This window comes from Eublepharis macularius, chromosome 2 (assembly GCF_028583425.1).
Source record: "Eublepharis macularius isolate TG4126 chromosome 2, MPM_Emac_v1.0, whole genome shotgun sequence".
Classification (NCBI taxonomy): Eukaryota; Metazoa; Chordata; class Lepidosauria; order Squamata; family Eublepharidae; genus Eublepharis; species Eublepharis macularius.
Genome location: NC_072791.1, coordinates 191,540,526 through 191,556,775, shown reverse-complemented (window position 1 = coordinate 191,556,775; position 16,250 = coordinate 191,540,526). Strand labels below are relative to the sequence as shown.

Genomic DNA, 16,250 nt, shown 5'->3' with positions numbered 1-16,250 from the left:
AGTCAAAGTAGAACAGCCAAGGAGAAATCAAATCACATTTGGGCCCTTTACCCTTTTCTTCCCCCTCCCCTGCAGCCCTTCTTATGATCAGCTGTATCCCTGTAGCTTTTTTTGCAACGTAAAATAATTTTTGTAACATGCAACTTGCCTATAACATCCACGTGTAACAGAGGCAGGAAATTTAGAAAAGTAACTGTTGACTACAGACTACGGTCAGTACATCTCTAGGAGCCGCCCAGTTAGCTCAAAGTTTTGAAGTCTTCAGGTGCAAACGAGTTTTTTAAAAAATATATAAAAAAGAAAATAGATTAATTATACCTGGGATCAGAGCTTTTTGGGGGGGGATCCAAAGTTGATTCTGAAAAAGACAATGGTCATTTACTAAGGTCTGCTTAATAAACATCTGTTTTCTTTTTAAAAAATCATTTTAGATACGGGAAAATTGTATCAACGAAAGCTATTTTGGATAAAACAACAAACAAATGCAAAGGTATGTTTCTTGTTAAATGTTTCATTGTATTCTATTTGATATTATAAATATTTCTTATCTATAAAAATCTTAAAATCTTAACTTTTAGTTTCTGTTTACATATAAAATTGTGTTGTTGTTGTTGTTATGCTGGAGCATTTGTCCCTAGATCTGGCATGTACCCAACCCTAAAGCTGAGTGCCAAAAGCTCAGATAACTTCAGTCAATTTTAACATGCACGACACTGATTGGCATTTAGCCTCCCTTCCAGGAATAAAGGAGTTTGAAAACGGTTTCCCCCCCCCTTTCTCTTGCCTGCCAAGATGAGAACTCTTTACAAAAGACCATTTGACTGCACTAAGTATCTGAAAAGATTACATATTGTGTAAATTGGCTTTATTAATTAGAATGGACTAGTGTTAAGCAGTTCTTAATTGCATGTTCCAGTCCCCTAATTGTGTTTGTGTTATGTTTCTTTTTTTCAATATAATAGAATGAGGAGAAAGGGGTTCATTTTCCCTGACATAATTATAGTTAGAAAAAATAATAAACTTCTTTCTGATACACTGGGTTCATTAATTTAGTTCAGTGACCTTCAGCATTCAATGTAATTATGATTAGATCACTTCCCAACAAAATGAGTGGTGGGTAGAAATGTAATGGCATACAGTGATATATCACGTTTCAGCCCTTCTTTCCAAAAAGGGAGGAGAATTTCTAAGCCAAGTCAGCCAATTTAGCTGTGTTGTCATTGACCCCTCCCCCACAAAAGGGGGCAAAGTTGGCAGACAGGAAAATTAAAGCTCATCATTAATTGAATGCAAATATCTTACTCAGAGGTTGGTGGCAGGAAGTCCAGTGTTTCCAGGGCATATAAAACAGATTTAATATCAAAGGCAATGCTGTTTTAATTTTATATTTGTTCACACTGTTTTTCATGTCAGAGTCATACACAAGATTTTAATGTATTAATTAGCAGAGAATATATATATATGGAAATAGAAGAGAGTTGCTTAAATTAAGGAGCTAACCCTATTTGGGGCTTTCCTTTTTTATCCTCCATATTTTTCCAGTGTTTGTTAGAATGTCAGTATTTGATTGTTTTCATATTAATCCTCAGCAAGATGGGAATATAAATTTAGTAAAACATAACACTTAAGAAGAATCAGGAAAGAGAGTATGTCAATATCACTCTTGTACAGAAGAAATTCATCAGCTACTTTAAAGTATGTTTTACTTTGCACTGAGGTCCTCATTAGAAGTCTTGTTAAGCCAGAAAGCCTTGTCTAATCAACACACTTCTTATTGTGGTGCACTAAAGGGTCATCTGCATTACATCATGAAAGTTTTGAGGAGAAGATGGGCTGATTCTTGCATTTAAGTGTTCCAAACCTTCGATATAATTTTATTTCTCTTTTAATGTGCTTGTTCCATCTTGAGGACTCCATGCTTCTCTGAAAAAGCAAACAGTTCTCAGGTTTCTTATGAAACTGTCTTGGAATGGATTGTTATACTTGCTATAATAATAGTTTTATATTAATTTAATACGAAAAATAGAAGCATACTGTGTTATAGACTAACCCATATGCTACCGACAGTGCTGATTGCTACTGCATATGGGCCCACAGCCCTATCACTTTTCCAAATGTGGATAGGGGAAAGGATAGTATAAGGGCTAAATCCTCACAACTCTCAGTAATCACAGCCAAAAAAACAGGTGGCAGAGTAATTGGCTTTTATTTGCTCTTGGCTTTTGTATATGTCCATACCTATTTTGTCATTGCAGTGACAATCAAGATGACCAGATTCTCATTAAATCCAGCTGTTGGTTTATTTTAAACATTGTATGTCATCTTTCCTAGTTGAAGGTGCTTTACACAAACAATTCCAAGAACAGTTGCCAAATAAAAACAAAATTAAAAACATCAACAAAGACATCCTAAAAGCAAAATTGCTATAGATAAGTTCCTAACTATTCACAAGATCTCCTAAACCCTGAAAAATTATTCCTGCAAAAATAGTATCCAACTGTGGAGACAGGTCAAGTAGGAGACGCATGTTGTGGATTCGGGAATGCAAAAAGGCCCTTGGCAAAAATAGACCCCTCTGGATAAGTGCACCACCTCTTGTTGTTGTTGTTGTTGTTGTTGTTGTTGTTGTTGTTGTTGTTGTTGTTGTTGTTGTGATACTGTACTGTATATCAGGATAGCCAGGACCCTAGGGGAAAATGGTTATTTGACCATTACCTTTACAGTGGGCAAATGTTTGTTTATATTAGGTGGATATATAGATAAAGGTTACAGCCTTCACGGCAGTGGATGGAAAATTATTCTAAGGGTCTCACCACACAGTGACGCCTGGCACACGCTGTTTAAGTGTCCAGTTTTGCAATTTTACCTGGGAGCTGTAGTTTTAAAAGAGCCACTGGATCAGACACTGTGGAGAGAGAAGGATCCACTCTTTCTATAAAACAAAGAGTTGGGAGGGAGGGGTGGAAAAGAAAAAAGCTTTTGGCTAGTTCCCTTAACTCCTTAGTTGCTGAACTATAGTCTCCCCCACCCCCACAGATTCCATCCAGAGGGGGCAGGGAGGGAGAGACTGTGTAGTTCAGCAACCCCCTCTGGGTAGAGTCTACCAGATCTTAAAGAGGGCGGGGGAGACTGTGTAATTCAGCAACTAAGGAGTTAAGAGTACTAGCCAAAGCTTAATTTCCTTTCGACTCCCCCTCCAAACTCTTTGTTTTACAAAAAGTGTGAATCTTCTCTATCCAACAAGAGATAGGGAACAAGGGGAGCGTGCTTCCTCTTCCTGCTGCCAGGGGGCTCCCCTTGCTCCCCTAAATGCTCTTGGGAGCCGAGCATGCTGGCAGCAGAGAGAGGGAGCCAGCAGACTAGATGAGACACCTAGAGAAAGAACCCCTGCCAGAGAGAGGGGGGGATTCTCCCTCTTTTCCCTGACTGACGTTCTTTTCGAACCTTGCAGGAAACTGATGCATGTCCTCCACGCATCAGATGTCTCATCTGTTTTGATTCCTGAATTGCTATGTCTAGCCTCTAATGGCAAATGTTCTACTAAACAACCAAATCCTCACTGGCATCATAACTTTTTAAGCAGCATGATACTTAACCAAAAAAAGGTCTTGATTAATATCCTTGGGGACAGAATTCCATAGCGCCACAACCAAGAAGTCCTGCTGTCATGAGAGCACTTTTGATTGTAGTGGCAAACATAGGGAATACCCTCCTGTCTGTCCCCTTCTATTACTGTCTTCCATCAGGTGGGTGAAGACTTTTTTGTGTTCATCTAATGTTTCTTCAATGGCCCTTAACTGCTCTCTCTGTCCTATATATATATATGTTTTAGTTTTGATTTTATGATATATTTTATAATGCTTTCTTTTAAATATTAGCTGCCTTTGTTGCCTGATTGGGCAGGAAAATGTGATATAAATTTTTAAAATAAATAATAAATAACAACCTGTTTTCAAGCTATGATGTCTATTGCTTTCCTAATATTAACAACGAATGCTTTTTGGAAATTCTTGAAGAGTATGCAGGGAAGAGTTTTCCTGGACATTGCTGAGTTGGCCTTCCCACAAGCTAAAGCCAGTCTTGGACCAAGTATAAGATTAGGTACTTCAGAACAGGCAAATCAAATGTTAACGTTTTTGTAGTTTTAATAAGGAACTCCAGCAGGAATGAATAAGCCAAAGGTGTGAGGATATTGCTCCAATTTAAAATTTTTGTGTATGTTTATGTTTCTGGATTTTATTAGCTGGTGTTTAATGGTTGTACGGGGTTTTTATTTCTTGGCCAGTAAAAGAGATTCTTAGATAAGAATAAAATGACTTTAAAAAGAAGGATGAAGGAAAGCCAACTGACTTCCACACTCAGCTAAAAAGCTTGCTCACTTATCTAGAGTAATATACTGTTTCTCAGCCTAATCTCACAGGATGGTAAAATTAAATGTGTTATGTGTTGAAAACCATCAGCCAGGTTTTGAGATATAGTGGAAAGTGAATGTTTTTGTTCTGCCGGTCAATACACTCTGTTTTAAATTGCAGGTTATGGTTTTGTAGACTTTGATAGTCCAGCAGCTGCTCAGAAGGCAGTATCTGCTCTGAAGGCCAGCGGAGTTCAAGCACAGATGGCAAAGGTAAGATAAATGTACTGCAGCCTCTGAAAGAAACCCAAGCATTGCCCTGTGATGCACATAAGTGGAATCCAGCAGGATCAGACAAAGAGTCCATCTAGTCCCACATCAGCTGCATTCAGACATCAGTATAAAGCATAGATGGTTTAACCTGTGGTTTGTGCGAAATACTCTTGCCAGGCTTAATAACAAACCCCTGGCTCTGTATAAACCCCTGTTTTTCTAATACTTGCTTTTTTAAACCACATTCTGAAATGCAGAACTTCCTTCCTATGTTGCCATCTCTGTGTTCAGACAGTTGCAATGCCACTTGGCAAACGGGGGTTTATTAATTTCAACAGCAAATCAAACCCCGGTTAGTCCACCAGCACATCTTGCAGCAATTAATACTACTAGATAATAAGAACATAATCAGTGTCTGAAATTCACAATTCAGTTAAGTTTGTGTTGAGTTCTGGTGACATAACTTATGTACCTTACTGCTTCCAATAAAATAAATTGCAGGATTTTGAAATTTTATTTAAATATAATCATATTGAAGCTTGTCAAGTTGAGTGAATTAAAATTCTGCATTAATTGTAGTAAGAAGCCAGTACTTTAGTACCGAAAATCTTCAAAGTGTACAATCCATCTGCACCGATGATAGCCTGCACCTATAAGTCCTTGCATGTAGTGGACCATTAAATGGACCATTTAATTTGTACTTAATATTCGCCTTCACTGTTAGCTTTAAGAAATTTGCATTCATGGATCAAGGCATAATACAGTGGGCAAGTATAACCTTTAACAATACCCCTCTCAGGTGAGTTAAATTTGGTTAGTATAGATTCATAGTAGTTCACTGGAAGAACCAGTGAACATTTGCCTCTGGAGCAGCATACTACTTTTAGCTGACACACAGAGCACACTGGAAAAATGCAAACTAACTAAATGACAGCAGTGATGATCTACAAGTCCTAAACGTCTGCCTGTAGGACAGTGAAACATAGCATGTATCTTAGTGGCCAAAAGTAAAAAATCAGCTGCTTTGCTGTTCATATTGAATCATTGGCTTTCCTGATAAGATCACTAATACAGTTGTCCTCAGCAGAATCTTTTTTTCATGTGGCTTAGGCCACATGAATCGTAAGCATTATAGCTATAAGTTAAAGAGGACATTTCTTATGAGAATCACAAATACAATAAAAGAAGATTGCTTGGAAATATAGTCTAGAGACTTGAAGGCTGATGTCAGTGAGAGGGGAGTTCTTGGAAATCATAGGAACACCAAATGTGGTATGATGTCATCCAAGGAATGCTGTACTCGAAGGAATATTGCAAGTCCTTCTCTTTTACAGAATTTAATGCTTGTAAAGTGGTGGAAAGAACAAAAGAACTGGAAGGACTATTCAAGAATCTGTTTGCCATTAAATAGAAATTCCCTGCCATTTTCTCAGAATTTTAAACGGCATATAACTGGAAAAGACGCTTCAGTTGTACATGTTTTTCCCTCAAGGGTTTCCAGTATTACTTTGCCTGTTTGTATCTATGATGTGTCCTGAAGCAGGTAGAAAATGAAGAGTGTGAATCTTAGTAAAGTCCAAGCCATACAATAGGCAAAATTACTTAAGGGTACTAGGCCTTTAATTTTACACAATCTGAATGGTACAAAAAAGATAGGTAATGAAATTTATAGTTATTGGCTTAGTTGACATTAGATTACCTTTTGTTAAAAGAGCTGTTTTAGTTGAATCCCTTGCTGACAAAATACGCATTATTTTGTGTAGAAAATCTGCAGTCATTCCTAAAATTAATCCTGCCAAGTTTTAACATTTAGTACTACGTTGACTAGTATGAGAACCAGGCCTAGCACTCTTCTAGTATCATTTCTGTTTATCCTTGAGAGTTTTGTAGGCATGGATGATCTTTTTTTCTTCAACTGAGACTATTTTTCCAGTTTCTTAAGTGAGAAACCATGCAGCTGATAAGCTGAAATGTCCTTGGACGAGCTCCACAGCAGCAAAATGAAAGCCATGTGTTAATGACTCAGTACACATTTTACCACATGCATACACACATGCTATTAGTAGAGTCTTTCTCTAGTGTATAGTTATTCTGTAGGTCTGTGTGTCATAATATTTAATATCTGTATGGGACAGTAAAATGTATGGATGAAGCAAAAACTGGAATTCTTGTACAGTTGGCTTCAGTGCTGTTGAATCCCTTAATATGGGTTTTAAAAGCAACTGTGTGTGTGTTCCAGAAATTGTGGGTTGCCCCCAAACTTTCTATTCTCCCGCTGACTACGTAACTGTTCTTTCCTTAAATTTCTCAAATTGTAGGGAGAGAGAAGTTAATTGTTGGATTTTAATATTCAGATCTGTCACATTATTATCCTGTTTTTCCTCTAAGAAGGGCAGGGCAGGCCCACGATTCTTCCTTCTTGCATTTTATTCTCAGACTAGACCTGTGAGATAGGATTGGACTAAGAGAGATTGGCTAGCTCATGTTCACCCAGTTAGCTTCATGGGTCACTGCAAATCTGAAGCTAGGTCTGCTATGTCAGTGGCTTTATTGCTGATCTTATAGTCCTTTTTAATGTACTTTTGAATCTCTTTTTAATTATCAGTGTCTGGAAGCTTTCCCAGTTATATTACTGATTTGTGCAGGATATATTTTTAAAAGGCAATTAGTAATTCTTTTAAATCTAGATATAGACGTAGAGATATATCTTAACTTGAGTGAAGCATGTGGTGTTTATATTATGAACACTGTTTATGGCCCGTGGTAAAGATAAAGCATCTAACTCCACAGTCATTTAGACTGAGTTGCTACATTCCTACCAGCAGACAAAAAAGGAGGAAGAAAGGGAAACTTATTTACTTCACACAGAGAACTAGCTGAGTAGAGTTGAACGGTTTATGGCATGCAGAGAAAGCTATGTTTGGTATGTGAAAACTTCTTTTTATTGTATACAGTAGCATTCAGTCCTGGCTGCCATCAGTAGACGTAGGTGAGAACAACACCTCAGTTACAATGGCTCAATCTAATAGTATGCTATAACTCCACAAATGCCTTTTCAAATTACTTGGCCCTATATAATAATAATAATAATAACTTTGCTTATATGCTGCTCTTCTAGACAGATTAATGCCCCACTCAGCAGTGAACAAAGTCAGTGTTGTTATTATCCCCACAAAACAGCTGGGGCTGAGGGGAGTGACTTAACTAAGGCTGCTTGAGCTCATGGCAGTAGTGGGATTCCAACCAGCAGAGGTGCTGATTCACATCCCAGCCACTTAACCACTGTGGTGCAGCATTCTCATCCAGCAGTACTAGATGTATCCTCTTGAGTGCATACTGTGTTTGCATAAGAGCCATAACACCCATCATATCCTGACCTGTTTGGGTATTGTAGAAGCTTAGGACTAGATTAAAGAAGACATGTTGCAGCACCTTCTACAGTGACACTATCCTGAGTTTTCAGAGGAGGAACTGAATGAAGAAGAACCGCAACATGGACTTTTCCCATCTAGTCCAGAGGCTCTTACGATGGGAGGGCACTACTCCCCTGCTGCTAAAGTAACATAAAAACTAAGTTGGGGAGTAAAGTTATACTGATGTTGCACAGTTGTCCTTTCAGACGTCAGTAAACATTTTACGGTGTGATTTGGTGTATTGGACTACCTTAGTGCAGTGGTAGTGTGCATAATTAATTAGTATATAAGTAATCATGGAGGCCAAAATTAGGATTTTTAATGTAGCTTATGTTTTCATAAATTGTAGTGGCAAAGAGAATACGTTTTATGTTTTAGTGGTAAAGATTATGAAGAAACATCAATAGTCTCTCTTCAGATTTTTTTAAACTTTGAAATGTGCATTTAATTCTTTTCCCCACCTCTCTATACTGACATCAAGGTAGACCATTCTAAAATGTGATATGTATAATAGAAGGTTACTCTTTGTATATATAAAAGTAATTTACTCAGGCCTCTCTTATATTTGTACATTTTGAGGGATTCTTAGCCGATTGCAGTTCTAAAAGGTCAGGGTTTCAAACACTGCTTTGATATATAATAGCCCTCCACATTTTAAAATATTAGATATTCACTTGCAGCAAAAGATAATGGGTAGGAGGCTCTCAGTTTGAGCGTGCTGCTTACTAACCTATATCAAGAAACAATGTTCCAGTGCATATGCTTGTTGGTATTAGTTGTTTTGTCTGGCTAAGATAAGTCTTTGAAGTTGCATCAGTATTAGTAGCTTTACTACTCAGAGGTCAAAAGGTTTATTGTCAAAGGAGTATCTTTTTTAATAATAAAAGATGTTGATGTGGGTAATGCTTTCAAAATTCTTCAGGATAAAATGTTAGGCTAATGTTTTAAAGGATCTGACTGTTCAGACATTTTCACAACACAAGCATAGGGTGTTTGTTTTTCCTGTTTCTGGTTCCATGAAGTAAAATTATTATATGATTCTTTGCTGCTCCTCTAAAGTTGAATAGAATTTAAAACAACAACTGTCACTACCATGGGAGATGATAGGTTTTGGGTGTAGGTGGTAGGAATGACCTAGGTATGTATGTTTTGGGGGAAAGTCATAAGCAAAATAAATAGAATGGTAGGGTACAACCAACCATTAAATCCAACATTCTGTTTTTGTTTTTGAAAGATCATTTCTCAGGCCTTTATAATTACAGGATAATTGATTTGTTGACCACAGCAAAACTAATAGTAGTCAACAACTGGCATAGTTTTAAGACCCTATCCATCAAAAATGGAATAAGGTATGGTAGAACACAAATTAACAACAGCAACAACATTCAATTTGTATACCGTCCTTTGGGACAACTTAACATCCACTAAGAGTGGTTTACAAAGTATGTTGTTATCATCCCCACAACAATCACCGTGAGGTGGGTGGGGCTGAGAGAGTTCTGGAAGAGCTGTGACTTGACCCAAGGTCACCCAGCTGGCTTCAAGTGGAAGATAAAAAAGCAAAGCTCTGCTGAGCTCATGGCAGTAGTGAGATCTGAACCAGCAGAGTGCTGATTTACAGCCCAACCACTTAACCACTGCGCCTTTTAAACACAAATAGTTTACTCATTCTTTAATGTCGTGTCTTAACTTATATTCAATGCAATTTGTTTTAGGATTGGTTTCCCCCCCCCTTCAAAATAGAATTATATCCTAATTAAAATAATTATTAAATGCACAAATGTCAAGTTTCCAGATGACAACCATATCATCTCAGGAGACAGTGTTTGTTAATATTAAGATTATTTTTATTGTTTGTCTGGCCAGTAATTATATGTAAGTACTCCTCTTAGAATATACATGTGTGTGCTTTTAGAAATTGGGGTGGAGGTTTTTATGGGTACACCTTAGATTTATCAGTGGAATTTGTTACAGTAACTTGAATTGGGCATTTTACTTTCCATTCTGATGTTGCATCTTTCTTTCTGATAGACTGTGTTATGACCTTTGTAAAATGTTAGCAGACCAGTTGTCTAGCACAGAGCACTTGCAGGCAGGGCTTTTTTCCTGGGAAAAGAGGTGGTGGAACTCAGTGGGTTGCCCTGGGAGAAAATGGTCACATGGCCAGTGGCCCCGCCCCCTGATTTCCAGAGAGAGGGGAGGGCAATCGCAACTCCCCTCTGTCTGGAGATTGGGGGCGGGGCCACCAGCCATGTGACCATTTTCAAGAGGTTCCGGAACTCCGTTCCACCACGTTCCCGCTGAAAAAAAGCCCTGCTTACAGGGATACGTACTCTGTGACAGGCTTTCTGTTGTATGAACTCCTGCACCATTGGTATGTACCTCTAGTCTTACATTATCTGCCCCAGCACACTTCACATCCATATTAACATAATGTACAAATGGCAGAGAGAGTTTAGTATTAATTGCCGTGTGCATAAAGTAGCTTAATGGTAATTAAAAGTACTTCTGCAAATAATTTGTGTTTAATTTTTCATGCGTAAGCTTTTGAGCTTGTTGTGGTCCCCTCAAATAAAGTTAATAGAATGGATCTAGAGCCTCCTAACACTTCACCATATTGTTTCCTTAACAAAGCTCTGAATGACATCTTCATACAAAGGGTTGTCTTCTTGTCCAAAAGGCACTTAGGAATGTCTCCATTCTAAGAAACTGAAAAGAAACTCTGTTTCAAATTTGCTCAACTGTGTTCTTGTACCATGATCTGGCAAGACATAAAGGCTTCTTTCAGCCATGCTTCTTGTCTTGTTTGAATGCTACTATAATCGTGAGGCGAAGGCTGTCTTTTGTGTACATACATCGATCTAAGAATGGTATTGAATGGTACACCATTTGTCTCTTTAAAGAGAGTTTTACAGCAACAGCGCAAATGATTCCATAGTAAAATGGAATTGAGGGACCTTGTGCGGTTAAGGCGTTTGTAGCAGTAGATTTTCTGTGACCAGTGTGGAGTTGGAAGTACAGAAACTGCTTGAGCCTAATCCCTTCAATGTGCTCAAAACTCCAGTTTCAGAGAGAGCTGCTTCCTGCCTTGTTCCTCAGTGAGTATTGTTTATGAAACAAGATCATGGGGAAGACAAAAATAATATTATACTACATGGGCATCTTTTGTCCAAAATATACGTTGATATTCATGTACCACTCTTGGGAAAGTGGCAAGAAAAAAATCCCAAATGAAACAGCCAAGCAAGCAATTGTAAATAAACTTGTTATTTTTTCCTACATCTCCCTGTTTATATATGACTGTATCTTCCATTCTTGCTTAAAATATTGGAAGACAACATTAACTTTTTTTTGTCGACATTTTCTTTCTGATTGTGTCTCCTAATATGCAAGATTTGATTTTCATAGTATTGTCACACCTGATTTCTTGTTCACTAAAAGTTAGCTATTTACTGAAAATCATTACAAAATACAATTTTAAAACATGCTGGCATGTAATTTCTAGCCTGCTGCTTCTAAACCACCAGTGAGTACTCAGTTCACACTAAAAGCAAAATCTAAAATACAATTTTAAATGCAATTAAAGAGATAAAACATTTGGCTACAGAAAACAACTGCTTTATAATAATTTGTGAGATTATTATGTCCGACTTTAAAGCTTAAATGGAAGGAAGGATAGGGCAAGATACTGTGTTCTGAGACCCCCATCACCACCATTATAAAGAACATTATAAAGAACACACATGCACCAATTTCCAAGCTGAAACAACAAGCAGGTGCTTAGGACTGTACATGTGTGCTGTCTGACTGACTAGAACTATTTTATCTTTTATTTTACTTATTAAATTTATAGTTCTGTCTCCCTGCAAGCAGGCTTAGAGTGGGTAACATGTAATAAAACCACATTAAAATATTTTAGAGTTTAGAAAAGCCAAAGGGAAGCAGGGAATTTGGGCCTTGCTTCCCTTCATCCTGACAATTTCACATTTAAAGGAACTGGACTTAAAGGGGCTATGTATTCTCTCACCCGTGGCCTCCAGTCCTCATCTCTTCAAATCAACTTCTCAGAGATTAGCCCTGCTGAAGGGGTCCAGTGGAGGGTTAACCTTAGGGAGTTGGTCTTAAAGGAGATGCACGTTGTGGCATGGGTCAGATGTATACCACGTTCTGCACATCCTCTAAGGTCAGTGCTTCCCGGACTCTTCTTCTTGAGCTCACCATATAATCATTTGGCTCAGAAGGGAGAGGGATTGGCAGTAGAGGATGTGCTGCTAAATTCCATTTCTGTCCCTGCCCCTTAATCCATGAAATTGTTATGGGTCTTCGTGGTGTTTTACTTGCTTGTCTTTACTCCAGCAGCCTTTTTAGAGTTTACTCCAACATCCTTTTAAATCTGCTAAGCTTGCTTAAGAGGAAGGAATTATATGTGATGCCATAGTTACTCAGGAACAGAATTCTGATTCTCAGGCACAATGTTGAAGAGTCTGGTGGGTATTAAATTTGCGCCGTCTGCTTGATGAAAGAACTGTGCAAACACGAAAGGGAAACCCTCACCAGGAGGAATACAAGAGATGTATATACACAATGTATTTAAAGTGACAAAGTGTTAAAGTTACAGAACATTGAAGTGCTAAATGCAATGCTCTCAATGTGCACATTCCTGCCAATATACAAGATTATCAACAATAACAATTCATACAACAGCTCATATATACAGCACTATACCCCTAAAGCATATCAAGCTAGTTCCTCCGTCTCCGGGCTTTGTGAATTGTGTGCATATTATGCGGTAATTTCTACAGTGGACGACATCCACGCCCCTGAGGAAGTCCTTCGGGATGGAATCTGCGTCATCTAATAGCCGGCCCCAATTTGGGCTTGGACAGTATTGAACATCATCCGCTGTTTGTTTGAATACCTGCAAAAAAGAAATGAAATATATGAGACATTTTGAAATAATATTATGAACAAGGACTTACCTGTTGGATTACTCTTTCCCGGATTTATTGTCGTGATACCCTGATATGCTTTAGGATTATAGTGCTGTATATATGAGCTGTTGTATGAATTGTTATTGTTAATAATATTGTATATTGGCAGGAATTTGCACATTGAGAGTGTTGCGTTTAGCACTTTAATATTCTGTAACGTTAACACTTTGTCACCTTAAATACATTGTATATATACAGCTCTTGTATTCCTCCGGGTGAGGGTTTCCCTTTGTGTGTTTGCATAGACTTTAACCAGGAGTGCCTTTATTTTGTGTAGTTGATGAAAGAACTGGACAGCCAAGTTCCTACTTAAGGATTACACATGTGAAAATGTTGCTATGAGCACCTGTTGCGTACATAAAGAAATGGAATTTTAACATTGAGGTCAGGAACCCATACGTCTGCCATTCCACGCAATGTACAAAAAAGTAATGTTCAATAGGGCAGTTTTACAAAGAGATTGAAACGAGGCAAAATGGAAGAGCCCAGGATGTGGAGGGGGGGGCAGGGTAGCATCTTTATACTAGTATAGGATTTGCAGTCCACAGCAATATTTATTGTAGGTATCACCTGCTTTAAAATTTTATCTTTATTTTTTAATGCAGTTTCTGTATTGTTCATAGTATACATTGCCGTAGATGGTTTGTTTAATTTTGTAATCCTAGTCCAGTTGCCTTGTTCATTGGTTGTCTTACGGTCTTTCCGATTTTTTATATTTTGTAGACTGCCTTGAGCCTCAGCAGGAAAGGCAGGCTATAAATAAAATAAAATACTGGGCAGAAAGCTTATTGGGCTTTTTATATTTGAAGTTTATTGCTGTGCCTTTTAAAAAAAAGTGCTGTAACTTCCCATGAACGTTTGAAAAATAATAGGATAAAGTGCCTGATGAAGAAACGAGGTCTGTGCTTAGTTACTCCAGCCGCAAATTACCTTCTCCCGCTTCTAGTTTCCTGAAGATGGGGAGGAGGAAGAAACACATATCCCTGGTTGCCATCAGTAGGGAAGTTTCTGTGCTGTGCCAGTGCAAATTCAGCACAAGGGCTGAATAGGTATCTGGAGGACACAGCTGTGTATTTTTTCCTATTATTTGAGTTGCTGTTTGGCAGGATTGTCCATGTGGCAATTGTTAGGTTATAGGCTTTTTCCTTTGGTCGGTCCCACCACTGTAATGGCCTACTAGAGTGGGTATAACGGGTGACTTTACTGGCTGCATTTAGGAAAGCGTGTAAGACAGTTTTATTCCAGAGTGCATTTGATGAAGAATAAATGGTTCGGGCTGAATTTTTGAACTGTGCCTTCTTTTATTTCTTGTTCACAAATGACTACGATGTCTTTGTGTCCTTTGTTAGCTGTCTTGAGTCTGAGGAGATAAGGCGGGGTACAGATGTTTTCAGTAAATAAATTTTTACTTAGCTGTATACCTGTGTGTGCTTGAGTACATTTAATTGACTGGGGTTGCCAGATTTATATGTTTATATTACGTGAATGTTTTGTAGTAGTATACATGAACACTGTTCCCTTCTGGTAGAAGATCTTCCATACTGTCCACTTCAGTCCCGTGATTCTGAATGGCTGTCTGTTAGCTGTGAATCTTTGCAGAACAAGAGAAAACAGATGTCTTATCATGCTGCCAAGGTTTTTTCCCCTTGCATGTTAGGAACAGTTCCCTACACAGGGAATTTTTGTTAATTAGTTTCAGATGATGACTGAGAGTTTTACATCATGTAGGACTCCCAGTCTCCAGTTTTTCTACATTAAAGTAATTTCCTATACCTGTTTGTTTCTAGTTCTTATAAATGATGAACATAGCTTTTATCGGGGTTAGATATTTAATTCCTTAGTGCCTGGGAAGACAAGAGGCATATATATAGAGAAGAGAATTCACTTGGTTGTGTTTGTTCTTGAGAACAGTAAAATAAGAGAACAGATTGTAATACTGAAAAAAAGCTTTTTAGTGCTAAGTTAATTTTATAATGGCAAAAGCCCAATGTGCAAGATATCTTCCTCCTATATGAGAATGCTATAATGCGCCACTTTTTTGTTTCTGTTGATGGATAACACATGCTACACTCAGTTTACTGAAATAGTAAGCAAATAGTGTGCAGTTTGAGTAACTGGGCATTCAGCACTTAAGTTCGTTGTATTCCCAGAACTGATTCACTCAAATGCTAACTGGATTCTCTTGGTTGACCCAAGGCACACAAAAGTCACTTTGACCTTACATTTCATAACTGTTTGTATAATAATCCCACAAATTGTATGTATTTCACATGTGTGGATTCATATTCTGTGCATCTTATAAGATTGAAAGCTGAACAGTTTTTTCCCTTCTATAACGAAGAGAGAATAGTAGCACATATATTCATGTGGAATATGGTTGCGTGCCCAGCTTGATATGGCCAGGTTCACCCAGCAAGAAAATAACACGCTGACGCTGGTTTGGAAAAAACAGGCCACAACTTTATTGATTACAGAATGTAGGAGTCATGGCAGCGTAGGGCATGGATCCCACATCGGCTGACCCGCCTGCCAGCCGATGACTCCTCACCCTTTCAGCATGCCTGCTGAGAAGGGGAAAACCCTGGGATGACGGCTGAGGGAGCCACACTGGGCGGTAGCCTCTGAGTGGTTCCCCCATCACCTGGACACAGGCTTGCTCTGTTGGCCCCCGAGCTGGGCTTACAACTACAAAGCCTGGTCCAAGACCCCTTATGGGGATCCCCATCTACAGGGAAACAGTGCACGCAGGCCCTGTTTTCCCCCAAGGGATCGGTGGCCTACGCCCAAAAATGCCACAGGAGCCACGAAATGGCTCCTCGCCATGCTCCCAACCCTGCATCTCGGACATCCTGCAGCCAGAGATCCTGTCCCCAGCTGGACAGGTGCACACCGTCTGGGCGGTACAGGGCCTCCAGGCAAAAAGATATGTCAGGGTGCGCGATCACTAGACCCCCCAGCCCCCAAGACGGATCTTCCTATCACCTTAGTCAGCCTCCGTCGGGCCAAATCCACCTTACCATTGTCCTGTGCCCCCCTCCAAATACGACATTCTAGCAGGCCTGACCACAGTATTATCATCTTCGTATAACTTTCCCGCAACACCCCCAAGTCCCACAGCATGCTCTCCAAAACGTCCAATTTTGTCCTCCGTGGCAGGTTGTTCTCTCCAAGCTGCAACACAACTGCGTCTGGTGGCCCCACTTTCCGTGCCAAACGAAGAAA

General features: G+C 38.9%; 1 protein-coding gene across 4 annotated transcripts in view; it reads left to right on the top strand.

Annotated features, from left to right (window-relative positions):
* RBMS1 (RNA binding motif single stranded interacting protein 1) overlaps positions 1 to 16,250 on the top strand; it is a 197,258-nt gene that overhangs the window by 147,584 nt on the left and 33,424 nt on the right. For all 4 annotated transcript variants that reach the window (XM_054970474.1, XM_054970473.1, XM_054970472.1 and 1 more), the window contains exons 3-4: positions 432 to 490; positions 4,533 to 4,624. In XM_054970474.1, coding sequence (XP_054826449.1) covers positions 432 to 490; positions 4,533 to 4,624 — 151 coding nt within the window. The remainder of the gene's footprint in view (positions 1 to 431; positions 491 to 4,532; positions 4,625 to 16,250) is intronic.